General features: G+C 37.8%; 2 protein-coding genes across 3 annotated transcripts in view; both read left to right on the top strand.

Moving 5' to 3' along the window:
• The window catches only part of Znf654 (zinc finger protein 654), a 63688-nt gene extending 56425 nt beyond the window's left edge, over positions 1-7263 (top strand). The window contains exons 8-9 of the mRNA XM_055594505.1: positions 968-3269; positions 4307-7263. Of these exons, the coding sequence (XP_055450480.1) occupies positions 968-3269; positions 4307-4314 (2310 nt within the window). The 3' untranslated portion in view covers positions 4315-7263. The remainder of the gene's footprint in view (positions 1-967; positions 3270-4306) is intronic.
• A 6691-nt stretch (positions 7264-13954) lies between these two features.
• Positions 13955-17569, top strand: CUNH3orf38 (chromosome unknown C3orf38 homolog). Of its 2 annotated transcripts, none has more exons than XM_055595056.1 (3): positions 13955-14172; positions 15804-16042; positions 16513-17569. In XM_055595056.1, exons 1-3 carry the CDS (start codon positions 14046-14048, stop codon positions 17149-17151), a joined length of 1005 nt encoding a protein of 334 aa, XP_055451031.1. In that variant the 5' UTR covers positions 13955-14045; the 3' UTR covers positions 17152-17569. The 2 variants fall into 2 exon arrangements, with proteins under 2 accessions (XP_055451031.1, XP_055451038.1); XM_055595063.1 differs by having other exon boundaries at positions 13961-14172; positions 16516-17569.
• The last annotated feature ends 573 nt before the right edge of the window (positions 17570-18142 follow it).

Raw genomic sequence — 18142 nt, 5'->3', positions numbered from 1 at the left:
GAAACAGTTCTTATGACTATGCAACTTTATCATTTATACCACTGTAAATCTTGTTTTTGGATATTAATCTACAAATGATCTGATCATACCCACTGACTGTCTCAGAAAGTCTTAGTTGATAGTAAAATTATATGTAGTTAAGTGGGGTTACCGTACTATAAGAGACTAAGAGGACGTGAGGCTTGCCAATGTTTACTCTTTCCTATAATCCATAACGTATATAGGTAGTATATATGCACATTCCATTATGATTTCTTGCTCTGTTCAAATATATTGATTATTCCAACCTGTTCAAATAAGTATTGATTATTCCAATTTTTGGTTTCTTTCTGTGAATCATTAAAAAATTCTGCATTAAATGCTAATATAATTATCATTAATAGAAGTAAAGGTGGACTAATTTTTTTCATACAATTTCCAGTAGGCTTATTATTCTTATACTTTATTAGATTTGATGATGCCCAAATATTTCATATTTGAATAACTGTAAAGTAATTGCCTGGTATGTATAATAATAAGAACAATAATATCACTATAAGTATGCCATTATCATTATTATAAGTATGACAAAATTTTCACATATTTTAAGACATAATTTACTTCTTGGCATCTATTTGAAATGATATGTGTTAGCTCTTCTGTGAGAAAATAGGAATTATCTCTCCAGGAAGCCTAGACTTGAAAGAAATTCTTAACAAAGTTTGCAAATACTTTATGCTGTAGTTATTGGGTCTTGTCATACTTGGAAATTAAATATATACCCTTATCAGGTTATTCTCATTTAACAAAAGGTATATGTTATATAAGAGTAGAACAAACACAATTATTGAAGTGACTTGCTTTGTAAATTCTTTCCACACTTAGAATACTATTTCAGAAAGTTTGGAGTTGTATTCAAAATGCTACAGCAGATAGTATAATGATTTCTTAAGTTATATTTAGTAGGAATTTTGTTTTGTTTTTCTAGGTTGAAGAAGAAGGCTTACAAATTTGTGTTGAGATATGTGGTTGTGCTCTCCAGCTTGATCTTCATGATGATCCTGAAACAAAATGTCTAATTTATAAAGCAATTGCACACTTTTTGCCAAATGATCTAGAGATTGTCAGGGTTTGTGCTCTTTCAGTATTTTTTCTTGAGCGTTCCTTAGAGGCCTACCACACAGTTGAAGAGCTTTACAGACGTCCAGATGAAGAGTATAGTGAAGGCACAAGTACTGTTCAAAATCGTGTTCGTTTTGAATTACTTCCAATTTTGAAAAAGGGATTGTTTTTTGATCCTGAGTTTTGGAACTTTGTAATGATTAAGAAAAACTGTGTGGCATTACTGCGTGATAAATCAGCAGTGAAACTTCTAAATGAAAATACACTGGAAAATTCTGCAAGTAGTCTAAAAAAGACAGTGGAACAGCAGAGTGTGGGTGAAGGGCTTGACACACTCACAGATCAGAGCACTGGAGAGACTGACCCTGATGATGTGTCTGGAGTGCAGCCTAAAGGTCCTGTTAATGCAAAGAGAAGCCTCACTGCTCTTAACACCTCCAAAGCCGATCATAGTGTCCCAAGGCATCGGTGCATGTTATGTAACAAGGAATTTCTTGGTGGCCACATTGTAAGGCATGCCCAGGCTCATCAGAAAAAAGGCAGTTTTTCATGTGTGATATGTGGTAGGAAATTTAGGAACAGAGGACTTATGCAGAAACATTTAAAAAATCATGTTAAGAAGATCCAGAGACAGCAGATTGCTATAGCACAACAGGATAATCCAGAAGTTACCACCTTGGAAGAAATAAATGGTTCCAAATCTTCCAATTCCTTTGAAAATGGGAATTCAAATTCTAAGGGCTTAGAAATAGAGACATTGACTGCTTCCAGTGATGGAAACAAAGAGGTCATCCGTGAACACAGGGCTGAATTCATTAAAATTCCCGTTGGTATATCAGAGAATACTATTGAAAATGGCAGACCAGACACTTCTTTCAATAATATCTCAGAGTCTTTACCTCAGTGTGATGATGACTATGAGGAAGAAGAGAATGAAGATGATTATGAAGATGATTATGACCTGAATCAAGAAACATCAGTACTTCATAAAATCAATGGGACTATGTGCCATCCAAAAGATGTATATGCTACAGACCAGGAAGGCAACTTCAAGTGCCCTGCTCTTGGCTGTGTAAGGATATTTAAAAGAATTGGATTTCTAAATATGCATGCAAGGACTATGCATCCAACTGATTTAAATGTGCGGCAAACTGTAATGAAGTGGAGCAAAGGAAAATGCAAATTTTGCCAAAGGCAGTTTGAGGATTCTCAACATTTTATAGATCACCTTAATAGACACAGCTATCCAAATGTGTACTTTTGTTTGCATTTTAATTGCAATGAGTCGTTTAAGCTGCCATTCCAGCTTGCCCAGCATACAAAAAGTCACAGGATATTTCAAGCTCAATGTAGTTTTCCAGAATGCCATGAGCTTTTTGAAGATCTTCCTCTGTTATATGAACATGAAGCCCAGCATTACTTAAGCAAAACACCAGAGTCATCTGCTCAACCAATTGAAGCAGTTCCTAATCATCAGGAAATAGGCTCATCTAGTAATGAGAACTTAACAGTTTATCAGCCAATTTCTTCTAACAAATCAAGGAAAGATTCTACAGAACCAAAGACATGTATAGACACTATGGAAAAGAAAACAGACAGTTTAGTTCAGAATGGAAATGAACATTCTGATGGTACTGTTTCAAATATAAGCTTGATAGACCAAAAGATGCCTGCCATAGAGCCAAATCCTGAAAATAGTCATAGTACCAGTGATTTAGTCAATGGACATAGTGAAATAGAGCAAACACCATTAGTTGCATCAGATTCTACCCTGAAAATAGATTTAAACAGAAACAGGACAGAAAATGGTTCTATTTTACCCAGTGTTGTATCACAAGAACACAGTGCCCTGTCAGTATCTCAGGCACCATCCAAACCAAATCTTACAAGTGACCATACGTCATATGGCTTAATTGTAACAAAGCCATATGTCAGACCGTTGCCTCCCAGTTACCTTGATGAACGATACCTTAGTATGCCAAAACGCAGAAAATTTCTGACTGATCGAGTAGATGCGTGTTCTGACCAAGATAACACGTGTAAAAAACCAGTGAAAAGATTACGATGTGGCAAATGCCTGACCACCTACTGTAATGCAGAAGCACTTGAGGCTCACCTTGCACAAAAGAAATGTCAGACACTCTTTGGATTTGATTCAGATGATGAAAGTAAGTCTTCTGTGTTTTCAGTAGCTCTATTTGTAGAAATAGAAAGATACCATCAATGTAGCCATGTGTATATTTGTGCAAATAAAACCATTAGTATCTATGTAGCCCAGATGATAAAGCACTATTGCACACATTTCCTTTAAATCCACAACCATTATGAGGTGAAATTAAAGTCCTTGTTTTTAGAGTAAGCAATAAATTCACACATAGTTTGCGTAGACTTATGAACTTGTGGAAGCTGGGATTCAAGAGTTTTTATTCTTTCCTCCTACTTTTCCTGCTATATTATACTTTCTCTACTAATGGTGACTTTTCTTCATTCTTAGTTTCACATAATAGAAGTTGTAGAAACAGTAACTTTCATCAGCATGGTAGAATATGAAACAAGTGAAACTTAAGTTGCTGTTAAAAATAAAAGTAAAGAGCCTGGGGTAGTGGCTCAGCAGAGAAAATACTTTTTGTGCACTGGTAAGGACTAGACTTCAGATACCCAGCACCCATGTAAATGCTGTGCCAGCATAGTGCATTGCCTGCAATCTGAGCATGCTGGAAGCTCAGATAAGATCCTCAAGCAGTCTGGCTAGCTAGAGTAGCAGAATCTCTGAGCTTTGGGTTCCAACGAGAGCTTTCTTTGATGAGGTTCATCAAGAAAGATAACCGGACCAGGCATGTGGTGTATGCCTTTAATCCCAATACTCAGGAGACAGAGGCAGGTAGATCTCTGTGAGTTTGAGGCAAGCCTGGTCTACAAAATGAGTCCAGGACAGCCAGGGCTACACAGAGAAACCCTGTCTTGAAAAACAAACAACAACAACAACAACAAAAAAAAAAACAACCAACAACAAAATGAAGATAACATCAATTTCTAATTTCCACATGCATCTAGACACATGCCCACACACAAACATGCATACACATACATGTACAGCACAAAGTATATGCACACATAAGCACGCGCCCACACACACCAGAAATATAAGGCTTGCTTTTCTACTATAATCTATGAAATTCGAATTAAAACATATTTTATTTTACAGGTGCCTGATAATGTCTCAGAAAGATCTGTTGATCATGCAGTAGTGTAAAAACAAAAACAAAACAAAAACAAAAAACAAACAAAAAAAAGCACTACAAGAAAATGCATCATCAGTTTGCTATTTCCCTGATGGCCTTAATTTTAGAGTGGTCTCGGATTACTAAAGAAAAGACAAAGCACATTATTTTCTGGAATGAACTTGCAGAGGAGATGTGCCGGCTTAGACTCCAAAAGGGTTATAAAACTCCCAAAGTACCAGTTATCCAGGAAACCACACTTTTTCAACGTTTATGGTGATTAATAGCAGCATGTTCAGTTTTGCTTTATGTGAAAATACATTTGGGTAACTAGTCAGAAGTAAAAACCAGCTATGGCCTTACTGAAGAAAGGAAGAACTTGATTCATTATAAGATAAAGTGGAGGGGGGAGCTGGTTTACAATAAACAATGTAAAACATTCTGAAAATGGAATTTGTTTTCTTGTCATGCATATTCATTACGTCTTCCCTTCTGGTCAAACATATTTTAAAGACTTTTCATTGCTCTTTAGTTTGTGATATACTTTAGAAGCTGATACATAGAAATAAAGCTTAATTTATCATCATGCTATCTACTAAAGATTGTAACTTGTTTCCACATGATTAAGTAGACAGTTCAAGTTCAGTGAATGGCATGCCACCTTTGAAAAATAAAAATAAAACAAAAACAGTGCTTGGCTGAAGCTCTTGATAAGAACCTTCAACAATCCCACTTTTGTAATGTCAAGTAGTTATTTAAAAGGCAGCAGTGTTAAGTAGAAAAGTAACATCAGTTACTTTAGGGGGCTGTGAGAAGAATCTAAGATCACACTGCATGGTAGATAGTTGAAGGATAACACTGAACTGAAAAATGTGAATAATGGTAAAAGCACACTGGACTATTTCTATCTGTACATAATATTAGGACATTGCTTGATGATTCATAGTAAAGTCCTTTAGACATTAGTGTGAGTTATCTAAGTATGGTCCTATGAAAATAATTGGCTTAAAAGTATGTCAGTTAAAAATCAGATCAAGAGTTCATTTTATTCAGTTAGGAGAATTAATTCCAAAGTAAGCCATACTATTGTACTTTTTTCACTAGTGATGAATTTGACCTGCATAGTAATTCTTATATTGAAGGGGAAGTATTTACACCAAAATCTGCACAACAGGAATACAGTAAGAGAAACATTAATGCATTATTCTTGGTGACCACTAATTTTCCTAAAGAAGACTAACTTATTAAGTTATTAAAACAAATATTTTACAGATTTAAAAAAAATCCTCTAGATATTTCCCAACTGTGTATTATTAAAAGGAAGATGCTTGAAGAACTTCTTTACCTAATATATTAGTCTAAAGTAAGATAAAAGAGAATACAAATGCAGTACATCACTGTCAATTGAGTTATTCCACCGTGTGGCTTTGTGTAAAGCAGACAATCTCATTCCTCACATTACAAAATTTAGAAACATGGCTTCTTGAACAAGGTTAGAAAAATGGAACGTACTTTCAGGGTGGCATCGAGACTTTTAAAAATTATGTTTTCCAAGAATGCCATTTCAGAGGATTTTTTTTTTTTAAGTTCTGAATTTTATTATTTACTTACCATGGGCATTTGCAACTATGCAATGATGGTCACTAGCCTATTCCAATCAAATTTAAGTTTGTTTTAGTTTTGTTATGTAGCCTACATTAGGCTCTGGAATTTATATGCAGATAACAAATAAGTACAACTCATAATTTTTAAATCCTATAAGTTCAACACAAGATGGTTTCCCTATCTCTTGACAATAAAAATGTAATAGTTGACTTTTATTTTAGTTCATATTGAAAGTACATCCTGTAATAAAAATTTTGTTTGGAAACTGGTTCATTTGCACCATGAATTTTTGGGGGGAACATAATTTCTGCTTTGTACACATTCCAGTTAATACTAACATTTTACCAGTTTTTAACTTTACTTTTTACATGTTGTCACTACTGATATAGAAGTAAATCCACAAGGTGATACATTTTCATGAATTTTGAAGTTTGTGCAAAGATGTGTAAACAAATTCCACCTGCTATTTTGTCTTTAAGCTTAATTTGAAGGTTTTCTTTTTGATTTTTGTTGCTAGGAGAAATTTTTCTTATAAAATGGTTCATATATAATCAAACCAAAATGTCATGTAAAATTCTGTTTGACAACATTTTTCTAACCTGTTTATATACTTCTCAGTTTTACCTGTTGAAGGAATTTATGCATTTTATTATGATTTTCCACCACAACATTCTGCTTTTGTGCAAACTTCAGCAGTTCTGATTTGGGATTTAGAAGAAAAAGAAGCTATCATTTACTTACACTCTTTTCCTTCTCCTTTCTTCTCTACTTTTGTTTTGAGGATATATGGACCAAGTTTCAAATCTTTGTTTTAAAAAAAAGATATGTGTCAGTGAGGTCAAGAAAGTGTAGACTGAATTCTTGCTGCTCAGACACAGAAGAGGCACAGGAGGGATTCTCCGTGGACAAGGACACTGGTACTTTGGGCTCTAGCCATATTCTTTTTTTAAAAAGCACCCACATATAACAAAAACATAATTTATATCATTGATCTATGATTGTTTTCAAATCACACTGAACGTCTAGCTGTACTTTCATGTTTGGTTTAATATTGTTGTATGAATGAAAAGCCTAAGAGGGATGATAGTGTTTATTTTTTAATTTATTTGGTACTGTCAAACACCTTTTCAGAATGAGCAAATGCTGCATATGCATTTTGGAATTGTTATGTGAAAGCTATTACAGATTCAGCAAGAAGGGAAATTTGTGCTTCCTTGTTGAACATTAAATTATTTTACTTTGCATTTTATAAAAGTACAAATTAAAACTGAGCCATTAAACTGCAATAAATCAACAATAGTGTCATTTCAAGAACTTTTTTGTATTGTACATAGATTTGTTCAATAAAACGTCCTTGTTGATAATACAAGTGTTCAATTTTATGTAGTATACTGATTTCAAGAATTCAGTGTATTTAATTAAATGACATTTTTATGCCTCATAAAAGAGTGGGGGAAAAAGGATGGGAAGCTTTTTGAAACATGGTAGGAAATGATTCTGTAACAAGTAGACTTTTTGTTGTTAAGTCCGTATATAATGGTAAGAGTTAATAGAGGGAGATGAAAAGGTGCCTCATAGGTTTGTAGAGTTCTGGATGCTCTTCTGAAGGACTTAGGTTCAGTTCCCAGTACCCACATGGCAGCTCACAACTGTTTAACTCTAGTTCCAGTGGATTTAACACCCTCTTCTTGGCTAGGCACCTTGCTCAAATGGACACACATGCAGGGATGCATACAGGTAAAATGATTGCTGAAGTCATTTCAGATAAAAGACTGAAGGCTTTGCAGACTTGGGGCAAAAGGAAGTAGCAGAGCTCAGCAGATGCCAGACAATGCATATGTCAACATTTGTGCCTTTAATGATGAAGCGCTTCCTGGAACTTAATGAGTCACTGTGGTATCAGTGTTCTGCCTGGGACACATCTTATTCTCTGCCCTGCTCAGGATTTTCATCCTATTATTTTAAAAATATTAGGGGTGTGGTTCAGCAGTAAAAGCATGTTTACCATGCTCGAGGCTCTGGTTTTAATGCCAATATTAATTTTTTTTTTTCACTGAACTTACTATTTGAATCCAAAAGTGATCTTGGGCATGAGGGCTCCTCTTTGGTTCAGTATCAGGGAAAAAAAAAAAATAATAAAACCCTGCACTGTTAGCTATAACTTAAAACTTGGAACAAATGTAAGAAAGAAATTTAACACAATGAAGTAGCACTGCAAGTGAATGAATAGATGAGTTAAAGTGATTTGCATATATTACAAACAACAGTATGACACAAAAATATTAAAATATTCTAGCAATGAGATGTAAACTTTTCAGACTGAGGGACATATGATCTTGGACTAAACATGATCCATTTTTAGAACAATGCGTCTATTAGGTTATTTGGTAACTTTCTATTTTTTCTCTTCTGAAATTGGAAAAATTTTGGGACATAATACCAGGTTCACTTACAAGATAAACAAATGAAGTTGCTGTCATAGTTCTTTTGTCTGCTTGGTGTAACTACTATACCTGACACTAGATAATATATAAATGTGGTTTATTCAGCTCACAGTTCAGCATAGAAAGCCGAAAAAGTATACTGCCAATCCCGGCTGTATCACAGCATGGTTAGAAAAACAGAGAGGCAGTCTGCAGAAAAGGTGTGTGCCAAGAAGCAGGAGTGAGGAGGAGCCATGCTCTTCTGTAACAAGCTCATAATAGCCAATGTTCTGTCAAGGATGACAAATAATTTCTTAATGTTCTTTGTACCTTAGTATGGGCTAAGCTTTCAGCACATGAACTTGTGTACATTCACAAACCAATATGCTAAATCTAACCAGTATAAAAGCCAGACTAAGTTGAAGAACAAATGGTTGACAAGGACACAAATTCACATCTTATATATCAAGATGTTCATCTCATTGACAAGTGTTACACACTGAAGGAAAAAAAAATGGCTTCTGATTTACTATATTACCATGTGCTCCCTATGTGTCACCTCTAATTGTCATAAAACCTCCAGGATTAATGTGAACACTGATTGCCATATGCCTAAGGGTTGGCCAATTCTGAATAATCAAAATGTTCCATTCTGCCTTGCAATTTTCCCTAAAACATGAATGGAGACATGTCCGGAGACAACCTTACCTGAGAATCAGTGATTTCAGGGACAGGATGAAGTCTGTCTGGCATACTTAGTTACCAATTCATTTTCTAATAATGATTCTCAAAGGTGTGATCACTATAGCAATACAATCAACATCACGTGGAAGCATGGTAAACATTAGGCTAAAGAATTTTATTTAAATTTATTTTTTTATAATTTATTCACTTTACATCAAGAATTTTATTTCTATTACAGGGGTTCCTTCCAGCTCTACTGCTGGCAGAGAAAGAACCATAAGAAGCAAGAAGGAAACTAGGTTTGACAGAATTTAGCCAGGCTGGTTCAAACTTCTGGAATCTGACACCAGGCAGTTTATCTTAGACATACATTTAAGTACAGTATAATTCTGGAAAAAAGTTTCCTGGTAACAATTATCTCAATCCTCTCTGCACAATAAAACTCAAGGCATGACTTAATTGAAACTTTTTGCAAAGTACATCTGGCCTCTACCATAAAGATGGGTTCTATAGCTTAATGGCCTAGGATACAGTGGTCTCTAATAGAGAGTGTAGAGATAGCCAGGCTATAAAGTTCATGCAATATCCCTACTAAGGATGTTGTCTAAAAAACAAAGCTAACGATAAAGGTCTAGAGTGTGGTATAAACATTCTGGGAGATTTGAGTGAGACCTAACTCTTCAGATAGCAAAGGTCACCAAGTTCTTCTGGGTGGAAAACAGGTACAGATCCCTTCCATTGAAGAGATAAGACTGGGTGGTTAACATTCCTGGTTTCTATAGTGCTTAGCTGTGAGCTAGTACCGTCTATCACAAATCTTGGGTAATTCTTATACAAGCTAAGGTTTGAAACTGGATAATAACAATGTATCATACTGCCCTATATGATAATCCCCCCTTCCAAATTCAGAGCCTTCTCAGAAACACTCCCATTGGTAGTCACTTAATGACTCCTGAGTAGATTCGCCCCTAAGAAATTTTTATTTACTTTTCAAAAAAACCAAAATACCGAGTATGCTCTGGTGTCTCCTCACAATATGAATGTCTTTTACCTCTTACAAAAAGTATTCAGAGTTATTAGAAACAGTCAAAATGGTACATAAGCAAGTAAGACTACTCAAATTCTAGAATGGCAGCTTTATTGAGGAAACTAAATAATTAAGAATATACTTTTAAATGGACATAATGACATTATTATATCCACGGATTAATCTTCCAAGCCTCATCAGAGAAGATTCTATCCGTGGTCGATGGTTATTAACACAGAAAACCCAAACTAGCTAAGGTGTAGAGAATAAGAAACTGCAGAATTCTCAGCACTAAAACACACACACACACACACACACACACACACACACACACGAAAGAGAGAGTCTCCTAAAACTCAGGGTTCACTTCAGAAGAGAATAAAGAATGAATATAGTATAAGGGCCAGAAGCAATAGATGATGACAAGAAAACTGTTCTGGACACAGCAGGGCAGCAGCAAATACATGAAATCACAGTGGTGTGACAGCAAGCACAAGACTTGTGTATGCCCAAGCCAGTCAAATCATAACAGAGACAGGGAAGTTGGCACCCAGACCTGCTGCTCTGGCTTAGGCACAACAGTTGTTAGAGAGGAAAAGTTACGTTTTCTCCGAGGGCTAAGCTAGACTCTGATAGGTTGATCACACTCCAGTTGAAGGCCATACATCCAAGAATACTTGGCAGCACGAAATACTTTTTAAACCTGACAGCTTTAAAAAAGTAAAAAGGACACGAGGTTGGGTGGGTAGGGAAGTGGGGCTGGTCCTTGGAAAAGTATGGGGAAGGGAGAGTTGGCGTAGTTTTAAAAAACTCATCTATATTTCTTTCATCTTTTTCTCCCTACTCCACCCCGATCCCTTCCAACACCCAACACCAGGTAGGAGAGAGAACGGGTTAGTGGGAGAGAGGCAGCAGTTTTCTCAGCTTTTTTTCTGCTGGTTAGGGTCCTTGGGTTCCTTGGAGTCAGTCCAATCCTTGTTTGAGGAGATCACCAACTTTTTCTCTCTCAACAGCAACCAGGAGCAAAAAGGGGAAAACAGGAGCAGCATTGTTCTTTCTCAGATCCTTTCACTCTCTGGGCTCTGGCATTTTTTTCTCTCCAGAGTCCTCAGATTTAAACTACCTGCATCTGGCAAAGAGCTCCTCTCAGAGCCTGCATGTGGTAAATAGTCTGCTGCTGTGGACCATGTGAAACAGTCCCACATCCCACACCTGGGACCAAACCAAAAGCAGGTTTATATCAACAAGGGAGTGAATGCGATCAAAACATACAAAATGTTCAAAGAACTTATAAATTATTTATGTTATAAATGATCTATCATCTATCTATCTATCTATCTATCTATCTATCTATCTATCTATCTACCTATCTATTAATTTTGTTTTTTTTCCAGAAAGGATTTCTCTGTGCATCCCTTACTACCTTGGAACTCACTTTGTAGGCCAGGCTGGCCTCAACCTCAAAGATTCTCTTGCCTCTGTTTCCCAAGATCTGGGATGAAAGGCATGGCTTAATAAATTATTTTATTAAAAATACCAAACTGAGTTTATATTTCTGTAACACAAAACAACTATACTTGTAAGGGTATAAGAATTAAGTACATGAAGGTCCTCAGGCTGAGACCTGCATGCTATGCTTTTGCCAAATCTGTTATGATTACTAGCTAGTCTCTGGCCTTACAGTCATATTGAAAATTCTTCCTGCCTTCATATTGCTGCCCTGTCACTATTAACTCAACACTCTCTTTCTGCCTTGACTTTCTTTCTTTGATTTAGTCTTAGGTATCATCACTTGTTCCAGAAAGTCTGTGCTAGTCTTATATTGCTCATTAAAACCTATTTTACTCAGTGTTCCTTTTCTCAGGGAATGGTAACTCTGGTAGTCCAAACCAAAGCCTGAAGTCATCCAAGACTATAACAGCTTCCACTCTATCTCAAGTTATCATTTTCTGTCACACAGTCTATTATAGTAGCCTCCCAACTGGACTCTCTTTCCTCTTTGTTTCTGTCAGTCTGTTCTTGTGTTCCTGTTTGGAACAACTCTGATCACTTCATCTCCAGTGACTGCACAACTTATTGTTTATTAAAAAAAAAAACATATCTATTATGTGCCAGGCTTTGTAAAGGAAATCAAACAAAAATTGCTTGCCTCACAAAATTCACCTTGTAATGGGATGGGAGTGGGGTGAGTGCAATAAACAATATAGTATGCTAAATTATATAAACACTTGGGAGACAAATGAAATGGATAGGAAACATAAGCAGGGTGTTGGGGTGACTTTGCAGTAAGGCCTCCCTAGTGATATTTTGAAACAGGGATCTGAATATACAGAGGAAAAAAAAATGAGCATTTGAGATGTCTGAAGAGAAGACTGTCTCAAGAAAAACAGCAAGAACAGAGGCTTAGAAGCAGAGACCTGCAATACAAGTGCAAGGTATCGATCATAAAGAACCCTTGTGATTTATCTGCGGGAATGGATTTAGAAAATAAAAAGAATTGCTGTAAGAGGTCAAAAAGATACTGGTCTAGGGCTGGAGAGAATGCTCAGAGGTTAAGAGCACTGGCTGCTCTTCCAGAGGTCCTGAGTTCAATTCCCAGGAACCACATAGTGGCTCACAACCATCGATAATGAGATCTGGTGCCCTCTTCTGGCGTGCAGTTGTACACGTAGACAGAACATTGTATATATAGTAAATAAAATATAAATATATTTTAAGATATTGGTTTACAGAATGGTCTACAAATCTCTAGATCTGCATCATCCAGTTCAGTAGCGACTAGCCACATGCGGATATTAAAACTTTATTCAAATTCAAGTAAAATTTGAAATTAAGCTCTTCAGTTTTACTACTGTATTGCAAGATCTCAAAAGCCAGATGTGGACAGTGGTTAGTGTTGGGCAATACAAAAATATTTTCATCATCTCAGAAAACCCCTTGGACGGGGTTTGAGTCAGTAGCTCACCTGGGGATGACTTTCCTTGTCAGGGAGAAGGTACTTTCATTTGTATCAAGTGAGAGAATGGACACACTACTTACTCTTTGTGGAAATGTAGGGATGGTGTTAAGCATCCTGCAATGCAGAACTTAACTTCTACAATAATAAATTATCCTACCCCAAATCTCAATAATTTTGTGTTTAGAAAAACCTCTAACCGAAATCCAGTTTTTTATACTCAGAGCGCAAATCACTTTCTACCCAAGGTGTGTGTGTGAGAGTGTGTGTGTTTGTGTATGCTTATTTCCCCAATACCAACCATCCAAATCTAAGGGCTTCAATTGCAGCAGTTGGAGGCGCGGTCCCAAAACTGTGTGGCACCCCGCCCCTGCAGGTGCAACTCTGCGGGTTGAGTTGTACTTGTGACCAACCAGCTACAGATGGGGTTCCACTCCCTCATTGATGGACTCAATTATAAAGTTATCTAGAAGGCGGGCAAACGTGGAATCACGGATACGCACGTTCTGGTTCTTTTTAAACATTTTCTCAGTATAGTGCCTTAAAGTGTATTTCAATTTGTGTAGCTGAAGGATATCTAGGTGCCGGCTCACCTAACTCAGCAGAGGCTAAAGGGAGACAGCTATTCAAACGCTCCCGGGCCACCGGAGGGCAGGCGCACCTCCACCTGGCCGGCCCCGCGGTACCACCGAGCTCGCTTGCGCTGTCCACCCCGCCTCCACCGTCACGAGCCCGCCCACGCAGGCGCTGCGCTAGCGGAGGACGCCGTGCTGCTGAGCTTCTTTTCAGCTGTATCTGTGAAACCCTAATCCATTACAAGCCGGAACCACAAGTCCGGAGTCACAGCGTTTCCTCGCTGCCTCTCTGAGCCAGCACTTCCGTCCCGTCCGGGGGCTGGAATACCCTACACTCTTCCGGCACTAGCGACGGGCACTTCCGGTTCGGTTCCTGTTGCCAAGGCGCCGGCCGCCCGGGGGCCGCGAAGGCAGCGTTAGCGCCGTCCTCTGCCCCCGTTCCCCGGGGGCGAGATGTCGGGGCTCAGCCACTTAGAGACTGAGGGCTGCCGTAACCTGCTCGGCCTGCTGGACAATGACGAGATCATGGCCCTCTGCGACACCGTCACCAACCGCCTGGTGCAGCCCAAGGACCGCCAAGGTAGGCGCCGGCTGCGCGGGGAGAGGCGGTTCAGCTCCGGCGGCAGCTGGACCCGCGCGAGGCCGCTCCGGCGGCGCTGCTGGGCAGCGGGCCCCGGGGCCTGCTGGGTCGCACCGCGGTACCGGCCGGGCACAACTTTGATGACCAGAGTAGGAGATCAGCCATTCTTGAGAATTTCCAGAAAGCCTCAACAGTGTGTGTTTCGGTTTTCAGTTTCTATTTTCTGAGGAGTCAGCTGCTGCTGCTGCGGCGGCGGTTTTGTTTCTGCCCGAAGGGAGAACAGAAACATATTTTTGTGGGTCTCTTACGTAAATTCCTATGGCAAGAAACAAACGCTGGTGGCCTTGAATCCATATAGGTCAAGGAATGCTCAGTCTCGTCCTACGTATAAAGTTGAGAAGTGGCACGACCACAGGTTTTTTAAGTTTAAAAAAAATTGTATTTAAGACAAAGGATATACGTACGTTGAATTAGAAATCATTTAAAACTATCCTTACTAACCGTTACTAAATACGTTAGTGAAACTGTTTGTTGTGAAGGGATAAAAATGACAAAACACCCCCCCCCCCAACAAAAAATTACTAGTCTAATGTAGTAGCTACCCGGAAATGGTAGCTACTAAAAAGGAGAGCAGCCTTAGAGAGGTTTGAAACGGGGGCCTGTGTGTCTGTGGAATAAGATCTGTGGAAGGTATTTGAAATGAGTGCTTTTATAAACGAAATGCCATTTTGCACCTATCATATATGTATATTAAAGTTATGTGGTCCCTGTTTTCAGCACAACCTTTTATTGTTATTGTTTTTTTGTTTGTTTTGTTCTTTTTGTTGTGTTTTGTTGTTGTTGTTTGTTTGTCTGTTTTTCGAGACAGGGTTTCTGTGTGTAGCCCTGGCTGTCTTGGACACCAGGCAGGCCTTGAAATCCCAGCGGATCCTCCTGCCTCTGCCTCCCTGAGTGCTAGGATTAAAGGCGTGTGCCAGCACACCTGGCAGCACAACTTTTAAATTTAAAAACAACTTGATTCTGCCACTTATAGCTTTGATTATCGGTAGAAATCTGGAGTTTGACAACATTCCTTGACATCTCAAGTGCTGTACTTTTAACCAGTTTCTCAAGGTTTGTGTGTTTTAGTATTTGGAGCATAGAAATAAATTTTTTTTCTGAATCACTTAATTTTTTTCACTGTGTAGCTTTGGCTGTACTAGACTCAATTTGTACACCAGGCTAGCCTGTGTCTTTCTACACAGTGCTACCTGGCAAAGTAAAGGGATTTTAAAGTATAAAGGATTTAGCCAGCCAGTGGTGGCCTTTAATCCCAACACATGTAGGCAGAGGCATGAGGGTCTCTTGAGTTCGAGGACAGCCTGGTCTACAGAACCAGTTCCAGGACAGCCTTTGATACACAGAGAAATGCTGTCTTGAAAAACAACAACAACAACAAAAAACCCAAATTATAAAGGATTTAAAAAGAAGACAAATGGATAAGCCACTTTTTGCTTTTCATAGCATAACTATCTTAGACAAAAGCAAGTATCAGGACAAGAGCTTAAATACTTTTCAATAGAATTTTTGCTGACATTGGACAAATTTTCTAATTCTTTGTGATTGTCTGTTAATTGTTACTTTTTTTCTAGATGCTATTCATGCAATATTAGTGTATAGCCAAAATGTAGAAGAACTTCTGAAACGCAGAAAAGTCCACCGAGAAGTAATATTCAAGTATTTGGCAGCACAAGGGGTGATCGTACCTCCAACTGCTGAAAAACACAATCTTATTCATTATGCAAAAAGCTACTGGGAAAATCAGCCACTGAAACTGAAGGACGCATTGGAGCCAGTTACAAAGACACAGGACATCCAGCTCTTCCAACAGGTACACTAGATTGGGTTCTAGTGAAACTGCCAAACACCTGGATCTAAGGCACATGGTTCATAGTACTTGTGTTTTCCAGTCTTATCCTTAGCAGGGGCCTTGTTAAATCTTACTTAGCTAAAATTTAAATGTAAAGGGTTTCTTCTCCTCTACGTACATTAAGACCAGGAAAGCAACCATGAAAGAATACTTCTCAGACTTACTAGTGTGTATATAATCTATTGACTTGGGAGTTGGGGGAATGTATTCCTCTTTCCACAAATGAGAAGTACTGTATGTTTAGAAAGCATAAGAGTAATTTCATTTTAAATGAAGTGCTACTTCCTTTTTGAAGGAAGTTTTCCTGTACATACTGTGATTTAGTTCCCTTCATTCTAACAAGGTTATTAGCACGTAGCTAAGAAACAGTTACATAGAAACTTGGATGTGAGATGTAAACCTTCACTTTACTTTCTATTTTCTTTAACCAGCAGGAAAAAGAAGACAGAAAAGCTGAAAAGGTCGATTTTCACCGCTTAGGAAAAGAATTCTGTCACTGGTTCTTTGAACTTCTTAATTCTCAGAATCCTTTTCGGGGACCACCTCAAGATCAATGGGGCCCGCAGCACTTCTGGAGCGATGTTAAGCTTAGGTTTTATTACAGCACCTCAGAACAAAATGTTATAGACTACTATGGAGCAGAAATTGTGAGCCTTCGCTTACTTTCATTAGTGAAAGAGGAATTTCTTTTTCTCAGTCCCAACCTCGATTCTGAAGGACTGAAATGTGCTTCTTCTCCTCATGGATTAGTTATGGTTGGAGTTGCAGGGACTGTCCACCGAGGAAATACTTGTTTAGGCATATTTGAACAAACTTTTGGACTTATCCGTAGTACTCTTTTGGAAAATACTTGGAAAATCAAATTTATCAACCTGAGAATTGTTGGAGGAAGTTCTCTTGCTCCTGGATCTTCACTGAAACCAGCTGTTACATTTGAACAGAGTGATCTGGAGGCCTTTTATAATGTAATCACTTTGTGTAATAACCCTGAAGTCAGACCTAATGGAAAGCAGGCATTGGACAGTGGGACTGGAGACCAGGCTTTATGTAGTGGGGATAGGCATTGTTGAAAAAAAAGGAAGTGAATCTGCCTAACCCTCTATAAAGCACTGAGCACTGTCCGTCAGCCTCAAAACAACGCTTATCATCTCTAGGTGATTGCAGATGTGAGGATTGACATATTTTAGCTGAAATACCTTTTTAGACTACAGACTAATGTGAATACTTGCCTGTTTCTGCCTGAGTTACAACAAATGTTCTGAAACCTTCTTGTGGTCCACCAAATAAATCCCACTTTAGTTGTAGGTATTGTGTGCCTTAGAAACCTTAGGTAATATTTTCATTTGATTTAGTGAATAGCCTACCAACCATTGCACTTCCAAGTGGCAAAGATTAATGAAATTGTGGCTTTTTGGATATCTTATAAATGCATCTTGTTGTTGTCAAATGCATCAAAGTGTTGTCATTATAAAACAAAACAAACCAGGATTTTATGGTGTTTAGTATAAATTCAGAAGTCTTAATTACATTGAGTACAAATCACTTTCCAAAAGTCCAGTAATTTAGCCTGGGAAGAAAAACTTACTGCCTTTTTGAAACTTCTTTTTCAAGTTTTTTTTTTTTTTTTCTTTTTTTCTAGTCTAAGCAAATATCTCAAAATCTACTTTTCTAAACTATTTTGGGCAATAAATGGTGTTCTCAACATAGACCTTCTTACTGCTTAGGCTCCAGCCAACAGTTTACAGAACATTTACTGTAATACCCTAAAGGTGAAAGATACGCTTTGAAATTTTAAAGGTATGCACCGTTCCTAAAAAATTACTGTTCTTTCTGTTGATTGATCTTGACAGAGCTTGAATCTCCTCAAAATAAAAACAAAACTCATTTAGAACTTATAATATTGGTGTGCAAATTTGCATACATATAGCCTAACATAAATTCTTTCATCTCTATACTACTAGATTTAAGAACCACAATTGACTTGACAGGTTGTATAGTTGCCTTAACATTTAAATTTCTTATCATCTGATAACTATTTGCTCACCTGGTAGGAATTTCAAT

This window comes from Psammomys obesus, unplaced genomic scaffold, assembly GCF_907164565.1.
Source record: "Psammomys obesus unplaced genomic scaffold, mPsaObe1.curated_primary_1811, whole genome shotgun sequence".
NCBI lineage: Eukaryota > Metazoa > Chordata > Mammalia > Rodentia > Muridae > Psammomys > Psammomys obesus.
Note: the sequence above shows the minus strand (reverse complement) of the source record. Positions and strands in the feature narration are given on the sequence as shown.

Bases quoted from the DNA above. Each gene is read 5' to 3' on its own strand.
- CUNH3orf38 (XM_055595056.1), top strand. From the start codon at position 14,046: ATGTCGGGGCTCAGCCACTTAGAGACTGAGGGCTGCCGTAACCTGCTC. The intron at 14,173-15,803 runs GTAGGCGCCGGC...CTTTTTTTCTAG, and splicing joins GCAGCCCAAGGACCGCCAAG to ATGCTATTCATGCAATATTA. The intron at 16,043-16,512 runs GTACACTAGATT...TTCTTTAACCAG, and splicing joins ACATCCAGCTCTTCCAACAG to CAGGAAAAAGAAGACAGAAA.